We start from the raw sequence: 12961 nt of genomic DNA on the forward strand, positions 1-12961 counted from the left end.
AAGAAAAAGTCCAATATGTAGAAAGAGAGGTTCAAGAAGACAAAGCGAACTAATTACAAGTAGTTTTTTGTTTTTAGTAAAATAATTATTTTACCATTAATTGAGTATCTATGTTGACTGATTCACTGTTGGTTGTCTATCCTTGTATCTGTTCCTTGACTCTTCCTTGCTAACACACTCAGGTTGCAAAGAGTCCATTAAAATCATCTCTTTTTCAATCTCAGATATAGCTATGGAGGTCTTGTGATACAGTTCGGGCCAATAAGATAGGAGAGTACAGTATCATCCATCACCCAGCCTTACTGAGTTCATACAGGGTACATAAAATCATACTTGGTACCTTAACATTCCTAATAGACAAAATTTTGCAGAAGAAGAACAAAGGGGGTTTGTCCTACCAGCTACCAAAACATACCATTAAGCCAAAGTAATTAGACAAAGGTAAGAGAAGTACTGGAATTGATTAAATCTAAATCAGTACAGGGTATGGGGGAAACAAATTAGGAGTGGTCAGGAACACTGGGAAGTATAGCAAAAACAACACACAGGTCTTCCACAGAACTCCACATCACCTCGCTATCACAGTCCATTGCACATTTTCTCTAGTCCCAGGTCCCCTTCTCACCTTCAGAGATTCAATTGTGGCCTGCTTGTATATCTTTCCTCCGGGATCTTTCTTCTGAGGACTACTCTGGAGTCTAGGCGTTCGAATGACGAATTTATCCATTTCTAGGGGCCTCCGACTACCTTCATGTGCTTGCAGTGTGTTCTGCTCAAGAAAAGAGGGCAAATTCTAAAACGTCCTAACTGTTGGGATGTGTGTTCCCTAAAATGTCACAACTGCGTTCTATACACTCTGGATTCTGGAAGCTTTCCTGAATTCTGAGGACTATTGGATGGACTTTATGGGAAGATTTTCTCTTGAAAAAGAAAGATCTTCCTAGGAACTGAAATTTGTACAATAACGGGTCTACTATCTGGATCAGAAAGTGCCTAATTTTCAGAAGTGCACGCTGTGGAGGGGATTCCAATACAATACTGGGCCAGGCGTTGAACCTAGTGACAAACCTCTTCCAAATTAGGTTAGGTTGTGGCAGGTTCAAGTTTCACTGGGTGCAATGAAGCTCTCTTAATAACTACCCCCACCATAGCTGCAATCCCAAGGTTTTCCCTAGTAACCAGCAACCAACAACCACCTCGAGATCTTAGCAAAGTCCTCACAAGCCCCTATCTCCATGAACTGCTTGGTGGTCACAAGGCCCGCCCTATCCACGACTATAGGCTTCTCGATCCCCGAGCGAAAATAAACACCAACTTCCTCTGCCCTCAGCACTCATGAGCCGAGGAAGGGGGACCTGGCAACGGTCTGACGTGAAACGCACCAGGAAAAGCAGCCTGGCAGCAGCGAAGCCCCTCCAGAGAACTAAGGTTGCAAAGAGTCCATTAAAACAGTCTCTTTCCCAGTCTCGGCCTGATGAAACTAAACGGACGCTACTTTGCAGGGTGGTAATTTCTCGGAAGCGACGTCCGCCCGCCGAGAGTCTCAGCGGCACAGCACACCACATTTCCCAGAATGCACTGCGAAGGGGCCGGGTGAGGTCGCCCCCAGGGTACTGTAGTTCTCCGAGACCAGCTTTCCCGACCGCCAGGGCGCCTCCCGCCGGTGGAGAACTACGTGCCCCAGCGTGCCCCGCAAAGGAAGGAAGGGGTGCCTGTTCGCTCCCGTGCTCGCGAGGGTTGGCTCCACCTCTTCTGACCAGGACAGCGGAGGCGGAAGCGGCAGCCAGGGGGGCGGGGAAGGGGCTGGCCCCGGAAGGAGGAGGAAATCCTGAAAAGAAAACAGCAACAAGCTGAGCTGCTCTGACAGAGAGAAACAAAATGGCGGTGCCGAGAGGGAGCCTCCGGGTCAGGGCCCAGCTGGGGCTTCCGCCGCTGCTGCTGCTGACCGTGGCCCTGGCCGGAGGCTCGGGGACCGCCTCGGCCGAAGCGTTTGACTCCGTTTTGGGGGATACGGCGTCTTGCCACCGGGCCTGTCAGTTGACCTACCCCTTGCACACCTACCCCAAGGTAGGGCCCGTCCGAACCGGGCTACAACCCTTCCCTGGCCGTTCGTCTTTCCGCCCTCCCGCTCCTCTGTCGGCTCTGGGAACCTGGCCGTTGAATCCGCCATTTAACCGCTGTCTCCCACCTGTGTCGCTCCTGTTTTCCTCCCTAACCCTACTCGCATCCGCTCCCGCTATAATTGCCGGAAGTTTGTGCTGCACCCACCCTGTAGTGGGCCGGGGGATACGAAGATGAGAAAAAGAGCTTGCGGGGCAGCAGTGCACTCTAAGCGGGAGGAGGATGCTACTATTACGGATCCTCACCTTCAGGGAGCCTAAGGAACGGCGGGGGCGGGGGGCAGGAGCAGAAACGCAAGCCCACAAAGGGTTCCTTCATAAACCAAGTTTACTGAGCACCTCTCTGGGCCGAGAGCTAAGTGTCTGTTCCGGGAGTCAGACGAGTAGACAATCCCACTATGGTATGAAGTGTGTTAAGCAGCCCGAGGAGTTGTGAGACGCGCTGGAAGGGCTTTCCGCCGGTATTGAATTATTGTGTGCCAGGCACTGCCACTAGGGCCTAGGATGGCTTAGAGAAGAAGCAGGTAGATACACCTGCATTGAAAGAATTTACCATTCAGTGGAGTAAAGAAATGAGACCAACCCTCAGGGAAGAAGGAAGGGGTCACAGCTTGCGGAGAGGAGTAACCCTACATTCACTGCCTCCCCTCCCCCCCCCCCCCCCACACACACACACAGGTGCTGTCTTTCCCTAATTCCATTCTACTTCTCAAGTTGTTTTTTCGGCTGCTTGAGAACTCTGTTTACGCAACATTCTAGATTGTGGGGTGAACTCCCTCACCCTTTCCCATATTAATTTGGGTATATGCCTTCCTCACCCCACTGCCTTTATTTGCAAAAGCTTTTGTGATGTTGCTGGTCTTTTTCTTCTTGTTTTTCCTTCATCTCTATGTTGTTTGCTTAGTGTGGCTATCTAGCCCATTTTGTTTGCTCTCTCAATCTACAAAGTGACCACGAGGATAAGCCCAATGAAATTAGGATGTTCCTTATTGGCAAGTGTTTTCAGGTCTTTGAAAATGAAAAGTTCTAAATGTTATCACTTCCCATATGTCTGTTTACATTGCCTCAGGATTATCAGTTTTCAAGACAAAATGTGGGAGAGGGTATTATCCTAAAATTTTCAGTCAGAGACTAATATAGCAAGAGAGAGAAGTGAAAAATTCTGATTTCCAGACTTAAATGTATACAATCCCTAAATACATTGTCTTCTTCTCTTATAAACTTCTCATCTGAGAGGATTGTATGGGGAACCTCATTAATATTGATTTGACCTGGTTTGGCATGGAGACTTATTTTGTATCATTCAACTATTTGGTTTTGGATTTTATTTCTGAGATTTTTCCTAGCAAATTTGCAGTATGAACCGGAATCCTGGGAGAATAAGTAATTTGAAAGGATAAACGTTTCTGCAACTTTTAAGTACTTTTGTAATAGCCACTCCTTCCAAAAATACTCTGATCTATAAGCTATTTTTACTTATTCTTTAAAGTTGTTGTCACCAGGAACTCTGAATCATCTGGCTTCCTGTAAATACTGGACTTAAAATGTATTAACTGTCTACCTTCTGTTAGCTGATTTGATGAGGGATTACCCATTATCCCTAATTCTCACAACCACCCTGCAAAGTAGGGTTTTACAATTGAGGAAATTGAGGCTCTGAACGGTTAAGTGACTTGCCCAAGGTCACATAGCCAAGAACTAGTGGAGTAGTTGGAATTCAGTCCTAAAACTGGCTATACTGTGCTGCCTTTTATTAAAAAGTTCTATCAAAAATAATTTACTTGTTTCACTGATTTCTTTTGGCCCTCCTCCCACTTATTGTACTTTGCAGTTCAGGAAAAAAAGCAGTGTGTGATATGAGAAATGAATTTAGATGAATTTACAAGCTCACATAGCCTCTCTTGGTCTGGCAGTTGTAGCTGGCAGATAGAAATCTTATTTTAATGACTTATTTTCAGAAGTATTTTGTTGTAAGAAAGTAGAATACCTTAACTGTAAGTAATATTTTTAAATTATGGTATTTTACCCTTTAACTTTCCTTAAAAGTGCAGTTGCATAATTTGCCTGGGTCTAAATGCAAGAGACATAAGTTTATGTTAATAACAAAGCTGGCTAGATCCAGCCTGGTCATATTTTTTTTTTACACAGTGTGGGCTCTGGAACCATACAAACCCAGGTTCCATCCACAGCTCCACTTTTACTATCTGTGTGTCCTTACTGATCACTTCTTATGTTGTTTTGTTAGCTATAGAAAAAACCTTCACACCCTGCAGAGCTAGTGTGAGAATTAAAGATAATATATGTGGCATTCTCAGCAACTGCCCAAGTACTGAATAATAAGAGAATAGTTAGCTTTACTTAGCTCAGGATGTGAAAATGCACATAAAATCTATAAATGGTATTATTGAAATTCATTGTAATTATTTAGCTGGTATTCCATTTGGTGGGGAACACCATTTCCTTGTGCTCTAAATCAAAGGAAATATCTACAATAATAAAAGTGTAATATGCTAATTAGACCGGACAGCCAAACGACCTTCCAGATGAAGCCAGGGCGGTGGGGCTGAGGTAGAGGCAGTTAGGGGCGATTAGGCAGGCAGGCGAGCAGTTAGGGGCTATGAGGCAGGCAGGTGAGTGGTTAGGGGCGATCAGGAGAGTGGTTAGGAGCCAGCGGTCCCGGATTGTGAGAGGGATCAAGTCTAAACTGGCAGTTGGACATCCCCCAAGCCCAAGGGTTCCTGGATTGTGAGAGGGTGCGGCCAGACTGAGGGACATTCCCCCTGCCCCCAGGCATGAATTTGTGCACTGGGCCTCTAGTATTTGATAAAAGCTTGCCATTCATGTACTTAGAATAAGGATATGATTCTTCATAATGATTTTTGAGTGCCTACTTTGTGCCAATTGTTCTATCAGATGTTAAGTGTTAGTTCAGTGCCTGGCACTTTATGGGTGCTCATTAAATATATTATTAATGTTATGTCTATTTATTTGTATAGCACAATATTAATGATATTGTGAATATAAAATGTACAGCCCTCATATTCAAGATTGACATAAGTTGTCCCTGTTTTACAAGTAAGGAAACTGAGGCTGAGAGTTTAGGTTACTTGCCCAAGGTTGTACAAATGGTGGGGCTGAGCTTTTAATCTAGACTTTTCACTGTGCCATACATGTTCTCTTCTGAAAATGGTGCTGGAGCCTGGCCAGAGTGGCTCAGTTGGTTGAGTGTAGTCTTGTGCACACACATTCCTGGATTTAGGTTTCAATCCCTCGAGTGGGGCACTTACAGAAGGTAACCTATGGATGTTTCTCTCTCTCTTCCCCTCCCTCTCTCTTCCCCTTCTTTTCTCTAAGCATGTCCTCTGGTGAGGATTTAAAAAAAAAAAGGTACTGGAGGGCTTATTTGGGTTGGTTTAACAGAAGAAAACATATCTGAAAAGGAAATGGCATTCAGTAAAGCTCTTAATGATGAGCTCATGCTTCCTCTGTGCAATATAAGGAAATATGTGGTACTCCAAAGACATGAAAATTCTTTCATTGTTGTACAAAGTCTGCAAAGGCTACTCAGGTATGAAATTTATTTTATTTGCTAAAATTCTTTCAGTTTCACCTTAATAAATGCAACTAGAACTGAGGTCCAAAAATGTGCTGCCTTCAAAGCTTGCTTAATATTAGACTGCAGCCATCTCTTTCTAATGGATTGCTGCTGCTACATAAATTTTACTAATCCTCTGCTGGAAAGAAATGCAATTTGTATTCCGTTGGTTGCAAAGTGGTATATGCACATGCTGTTTCCTTCCCTTTTTTGGTGCCCGCCCGTTTGTACACAGTAGATCACATAGTAAGTTGAGGGGGCTTCCCCACATGTACTGGTTTGTTTCAAATACTATATGTAGTTCATTGATGAAAAGTCTGTTGAAGACATTGTCATTAGTCTTAACTAAGCAGGTAACATTTCCCAGTAATGAAAAATATATCCTATCTTGAGCTCACACACATATATACAATGATGCCTATAAGTTGTTGTCTCTTTAAAAACTCTATTATTATGATTAACACTGCCGTTTATTGAGTACCTTGTATGTCCCAGGCACTGTGCTAAGAATAGCTATTTCCAGCAGTACTCAGGGGGTTGGAGACAATTTATAGCTATTAGCTCCTTTTATGATGAGAAAAACTGAGATTTAGATAAGTAAAGTAACGTGCTGGGTCACTCTCCTAAAAGGTTTCAATCCAGGTCTGGCTAATTACATTGGCCTTTCGCATATGGCGTACTGTTGCTCTTGTTTGTATTTTCAGTAAATAAGCCAAGTTTTAAAAATCCTTTTATGTAAGTATTTATATAGATGTACACCTCACTTTGTGGGGGCCTTTATAGCACTATTGGCCATGTGAAGCTAATCATGATACTTTTCCTGATAAGCTTGATGATTTGTACAAATATTTACGGCAGAAGTATGCTGTTTGTCCTAAGGTACTTGCTTACTCATTTATATCTTTGTTAAAGTTCTGATTATGTCATTATTTTTATTTTCAATCCCCCGCCCAAGAAACAATAGGAAAAGAGTGATTTTACTCACTAGACTTCTTTCTTTGATATCACTTTATAAACAAGAAACTAAATTTCTTTATAGGAGAAAGGTCTGGGACATTACCGGGCTCCTGTCGTTTTTCTTTCAGTTATAACATTTTTTATGGACAGTTTATAATAAACCTACTAACTTTGCTTTCTTCTGACCTTTTTTCCCTGAGGGAAATGTACAATTTTTTGTAATCCTCCCTGTTTTTGAATTCCCTAGGAAGAGGAGTTGTACGCATGTCAGAGAGGTTGCAGGCTGTTTTCAATTTGTCAGTTTGTGGATGATGGAATTGATTTAAATCGGACCAAATTGGAATGCGAATCTGGTAAGATGCTATGCTAATGACATCAGCAGTCTATAGCATTGACATTTTCTTTGAGTTGTGTTATACTTTTAATGTATTTTCCTCAGAAAATGAGAAGCATAATGTTTAAACTAGTCATCCAGCATATTTTAATTGTTATGAAGTTAGAGTTTTAGTAGCTGCTGCTAGAAATTTTATGGTCTTTAAATTTCATCTTTTCTTGAGATAGTGTTTATTTTATACTGTGGATAGGACACCTTTGTTTAAACAAGTATTTGGTTTAGACAAATGCTGTAGTAATTAGCCTTCCCATAATTCATCACTACCTTTTCAAGAGCTAATATAATTTTCCTAAGCCTTTCAACCATTGGCTAGTTAGCTTAGCTCCAAGTTTGTTTTTTTTTACTGAATCAGGCCTTTGACTCAGTATTTAATAGTATATTCTTTTGTGGGTCATGCCAATAAAAGAGGTAACCAGTCTTTGTCATCTCTTAAACCACTGTTCTTATTTTTGCTGAAAGAGGTGTTTAATAAAAACAACAACTCTGTAATAAGGACAAAACTGACATTTAACTTTTTAAAGAACTATAATGGAATTTTCTCCATTCATTACATTACATTTATTCAGTGTAGCAGGAGGTGTCTTACTCCTTATTACTATGCCATGACTAACATCCAGCCTCTGTGATATCATAACCTTATTTTTTATGGCTCAGTCTCGGAAACTGGCCATCTTTATATGTGCATAATGCTGTTCAGTTTATTGTCTAACATATTTGAGAAGTATATTACAAATACATGACTGGGTTGGAAAGAAAAATAAGATTGTTATAGTGGTGGAGTGTTCTATTATAAGAAAGAAATGTCTCTGGTAAAAGAAGAGAGTATAGCTGGTAGAGACCCATTTTACCTTTAGAATCCTGCTGTAGAACATTTTCTAAGTTCCATTTTCATAGAATTTAGGGTGTTAAACTAATTGTTTTATTTTTTCCTTGCCATGTGAATAACTTTGTTTCTCAACTAACTGATCCAGTTCTGAATAGTAATATCATATATTTGTGTAAATCACCAAAATATATTATTTTGTTTAACTCTATTAAGTAGGTGGTTGTATTTCCATTTTAGACTTACGGAATTCAATAGTCAGAGAGGTTAAACAGTTAGCCCAAGTCACATAAACCACCAACAAGTGATAGAGCCAAAACTTGAGGTTGCCTATTCAATGAGGTTGTCTGTTCAATGTTTTTTCCACTGTGTAAACCTTAGCATGAAGCTCCCCTCTTATAAATGTCATCATATAGGAGCTTGAGTGTGTAATTAATAGATTTATACTTGAAACATTTGACTTGTGGGCAGTAAAAGATAGGGGTTTTATTAAAATAACTAGAGGCCCAGTGCATGAAATTTGTGCACTGATAGGGTCCCTAGTGGCTGCTGCCTGCTGTCCGGGGCCTCCTTCCTTTCCTCCTGCCACCTGCCGCCACCGGGGCCTCCCTCCCTTCCCCTGGCTGGCCTTGCCACCTGGTCGAACTCCTGGACGACCTCCCAGTCAAGGGGATGATTTGCATACTACGCTTCTATTATATAGGATAGGATACATTTGCTACTATTACCAAATTTGGAAATTCATATTGATGAAATGTTATCTTACCTAATAAAAGAGAAACATGCAAATTAACCATCACTCCGCTACACCCACAGCCAACCAGAGTGAGTATGAAAATTAACCCAACAAAGATGGCGGTTAATTTGCATATGTAGGCACAGAGTGGTGTGAAGCCTGCTATGAGGGGAAGCGGGGCGGCGCAGGGAGCTATTGGAGTGGTGCTCCAGACAGAAGTGAGGACTTGCCGGCTCCCGGTAGGAGCGGGGACATGCGGGCTCCGGGCAGCCTGGGAGCGAGGATGTGCCGGCTCTTGGGTGGCCAGGGAGCGGGGACTTGCCGGCTCTGGGCGGCCTGGGAGCAGGGACTTGCCGGCTCCCAGCGGGAGCAGGGACGTGCCGGCTCCCGGGCTGCCGGGGAGTGGGGACTTGCCGGCTCCTGGGCGGCTGGGGTGGGGAGTGGGGACTTACTGGGTCCCGGACGGCTGGGAGTGAAGCCAGGGGCCTATTCTTGCACGAATATCGTGCAACGGGCCTCTAGTCTATATAATAAAAGCCTAAGCGACAGTTATGGCGGAACAACCAGAACGGCCGATCGCTATGTTGCGCACTGACCACCAGGAGGCAGACACTCAATGCAGGAGCTGTCCCCTGGTGGTCAGTGTGCTCCCACAGGGGGGAGCGCTGCTCAGCCAGAAGCCAGGCTCATGGCTGGCAAGCGCAATGGCAGTGGCGGGAGCCTCTTCTGCCTCCGCAGCAGTGCTAAGGAGCAACGAGCAGGTGAGTGGTAAGGCGTGAGGGGTCCCGGACTGCAAGAGCGTGCAGGCTGGCTGAGGGACCCCTTCCCCGTAGTGCACAAATTTCATGCACCAGGCCTCTAGTTTTAGTATAATAAACTAGAGGCCCAGTGCACGAAAATTCGTGCACTTCGTGGGGGGGGGGGGGGGTGTCCCTCAGCCCTGCCTGTGCCCTCTCACAGTCCGGGACCCCTCAGGGGATGTCTGCCTGCCAGCTCCCCATGGGGAGTGGACCTAAGCCAGCAGGCAGACATCCCTCTAGCAGTCTGGGAGCCCTCGCTCCTTTCCATCTGCCTGCTCACTGCTCCTTACCGTTCGACTCACTGCTCCTTAGTGCTGCCTCGGAGTCGGGAGAGGCTCCTGCCACCATGGTTGCGCTCACCCGGCTTCTGGCTGAGCAATGCTCCCCCTGTGGGAGTGCACTGACCACCAGGGGACAGCTCCTGCATTGAGTGTCTGCCTCCTGGTGGTCAGTGCGCATCATAGTGACTGGTTGTTTGCCATTCAGTCAATTTGCATATTACCCTTTTATTATATAGGATTTCTTCATAAAATGCCAAATTCCTTTTCTTTCTGTTTCTTGTAATTTGATTGTTTTTCTCTTACAGCATGTACAGAAGCATATTCCCAATCTGATGAGCAATATGCTTGCCATCTTGGTTGCCAGAATCAGCTGCCATTTGCTGAGTTAAGACAAGAACAAGTATGAGACAAAACTGCCTTTCACAATTGCCTGCTTGTATTGCACTTACTTGTATTGAAATATTTATCACCCACTTGATCCTATTTTAGTATTATATTTTAAATTAGTTTTCAGCAAACAAATTATATATTTGCACACAGACAAATCAATTACATTTTTCTATGATGCTTTACTGTTAAAAGATATGTTCACATACATAATCTCACTTTATTTTTTCTCATTGTCTAGTGAAGATATTATCCCCCTTTTACATATGAAAAAACTGAGGCTCAGGGAAATTGATAGTTCAGTCTCTTTTTTTTCATCCCAAATGCAATTACCTTAACTCAGACCATCATCATTTCTCATCTACATTACTAAATTAAATTAACTTCGAAACTACTTTCCCACTTTAACCCCCTCTAGTTTATCTTTTAGTCTGTGTCCAGATATTTACTTTTTAAATGGAAATTTCATCATGTCATACTCCTGTCTTATATATTTCAGTTGCTCCCCATTATATACAAGTTTAAGTCCAAACCACTTATCACAACCTGGCTCCTGATTACCTCTCCTATGTCATCTGTTATAATTTCCCATCCCTCATACTCTATACTCCATATATAGTGGGGAAATTTTCTAAATTTATTAACTTTTGCATAGAAAATACAGCCCACATGATATAAAAAACTCAAAAGGTAAAAAGAGTAAATAGTGAAAAGTCTCCTACCCCTATATTTTTCTCCATTAAAGTAGCCAGAGTTACCAATACAGATATATTTTATGTATATACATGCATTCTTTTTTAAAAATTAAAGTATACATAGTGAATGTCTACTCTTTTCATTACATATTCCTTTGTATGAATGTTATCATTTATTTAATAAGCATTCCCTTATTTTTGGACATGTATGTTGTTTCTAATCTTTCATTTAACAACGATATTGCATGTTTTGCGCATTTATGAATCAGAATTGGAGGGGAGATTATGTCAATTAGTGTTAATTCCTATCAGTAGCTTACTATATATGTATTCAGCCCATAAATACTCTCTCACCCTGCCTTGTTATCAGATGTCTCACATTGTATGCATATATTCTTTTGATTAATTTTTTCCTTCTTTTTCATTGATGTTAATTATGGCATGATTTATTTTACTTGAAAGCATTAAAGATAAGAATGGTGTGACTGATCCCTTTCCCTTCTATTTCTTGAGCTTTCCTAGGCCTTATTTAATCAAATCTTAAGATTCTCCACATTTTTTTTTAAAATATATTTTTTATTGATTTTTTACAGAGAGGAAGAGAGAGGGATAGAAAGTTAGAAACATCGATGAGAGAGAGACATCGATCAGCTGCCTCCTGCATGCCCCCTACTGGGGATGTGCCCGCAACCCAGGTACATGCCCTTGACCGGAATCGAACCCGGGACCCTGCAGTCCGCAAGCCGACGCTCTACCAATGAGCCAAACCGGTTTCGGCAACATTTGTTGTTTTTTAATCCTCACCCAAAGATATTTTTTCCATTGATTTTTAGACAGAGTGGAAGGGAGGGAGGAGCGGGGGAGAGAGAGAGAGAGAAACATTGACGTGAGACAGACATATCGATTGGTTGCCTCCCACACGAGCCCCAATTGGGACCAGGGATCAAACCTGCATCCAAGGTATGTGCCCTTAACTGGGAATCAAACCCACGACCCTTCGGTCCGAGGGCTGGGGCTCTAACCACTGAGAAAACCAACCAGGGCAAGAGTCTGCATATTTTTTTATCTGATTCGAAAGCCTTTTATTCTCATACAGGTGACAGGTAGCTTATAAATGTGTTTGGTAGAAATTAAAGGGATTTTCAGCTTTACCATAGTCAATTTGCATAGATAACTAAGAGTTTACTTGAATGCTAATTATTATAGTAGATTCACTTACTGCTTTATACCCTGTCCTAATAAGGATTTGATTATGTTGCTCTCTTGAATATATATATATAAATAATGTATTTATTATGACTTAATTTTTTTTTAAAGCTTATGTCTCTGATGCCAAAAATGCATCTACTCTTCCCTCTAACTCTGGTACGGTCATTCTGGAGTGGCATGATGGACTCTGCACAGAGCTTCATAACCTCTTCATGGACTTTTTATCTTCAAGCTGATGATGGAAAATTAGTTATATTCCAGGTGACGACTGTTCTTCATATATTCATCTAAATACCAACAACAGTAAATGTATATTTCTCAAATGAATGTCTTGGCATAGAGCCATGTCACTTAAAAATATTTATCATGAAATAATAATTACTTATTTGGCCTAACGAAAACATTGGGCATCATGACACAAGTGACTTACACTCCCATCTGCCTATTGGAAGCCTATCTAAAGCCCTCAGTCCTTACCTAACAAGAACTCTGAATCTTCTAAATTTTGTAGTGGTTAAATTGATAAAATGAAATCTAGATATGGGAAATAGGAATAATTAAAATACTTAGAATATAAATAGTGGCATGTATTTATATCCTATATGGACATTAAAGAAAAGCAGTATGATGTAATTTTTAGTTGTTTTTAGTGCTTTTCTTCATAACTTTTACAAGAGAACTTATTGAAAAAGCATATTGCCTCCTAGAGAAGTAACTTTTCTCCTACTTCATTATTTACCATGTGATGTGATAATAATAGTAGTCTTTTTATCCCTATTTTACTGATGAGGAAACTGAGTCTAACTTGTTCAAGGTCACCCTTAAACACCCTTGTTTAAGGTCATTAACAAAAATAGGCTTCAGACTCAGGTCGCTTTAACTCCTAGGCTCATATACCACCCTACAACATTGTCTTCTTTTTGATGCTATAGTTAAATTCCTTAATTTTTTTTTAATCCTTACC

At 41.8% G+C, this 12961-nt stretch overlaps 2 protein-coding genes across 3 annotated transcripts in view; one reads left to right on the forward strand and one right to left on the reverse strand.

The window, feature by feature from the left end:
• The window catches only part of TCEANC2 (transcription elongation factor A N-terminal and central domain containing 2), a 40535-nt gene extending 38713 nt beyond the window's left edge, over positions 1 to 1822 (reverse strand). The window contains exons 1-2 of one of the 2 annotated variants that reach the window (XM_080657629.1): positions 1383 to 1822; positions 626 to 769 (exon numbers count right to left, since the gene is read on the reverse strand). In XM_080657629.1, coding sequence (XP_080513755.1) covers positions 626 to 769; positions 1383 to 1565 — 327 coding nt within the window. In that variant the 5' untranslated portion in view covers positions 1566 to 1822. The remainder of the gene's footprint in view (positions 1 to 625; positions 770 to 1382) is intronic. The other variant, XM_080657630.1, reaches the window with a different exon arrangement.
• TMEM59 (transmembrane protein 59) overlaps positions 1759 to 12961 on the forward strand; it is a 30771-nt gene continuing 19568 nt past the window's right edge. Inside the window, exons 1-4 of the mRNA XM_080657628.1 lie at positions 1759 to 2067; positions 6920 to 7025; positions 10012 to 10106; positions 12106 to 12258. Of these exons, the coding sequence (XP_080513754.1) occupies positions 1879 to 2067; positions 6920 to 7025; positions 10012 to 10106; positions 12106 to 12258 (543 nt within the window). The 5' untranslated portion in view covers positions 1759 to 1878. The remainder of the gene's footprint in view (positions 2068 to 6919; positions 7026 to 10011; positions 10107 to 12105; positions 12259 to 12961) is intronic.

The sequence above is a fragment of the Plecotus auritus genome, assembly GCF_963455305.1.
Source record: "Plecotus auritus genome assembly, chromosome: 2".
Taxonomy (NCBI): Eukaryota; Metazoa; Chordata; class Mammalia; order Chiroptera; family Vespertilionidae; genus Plecotus; species Plecotus auritus.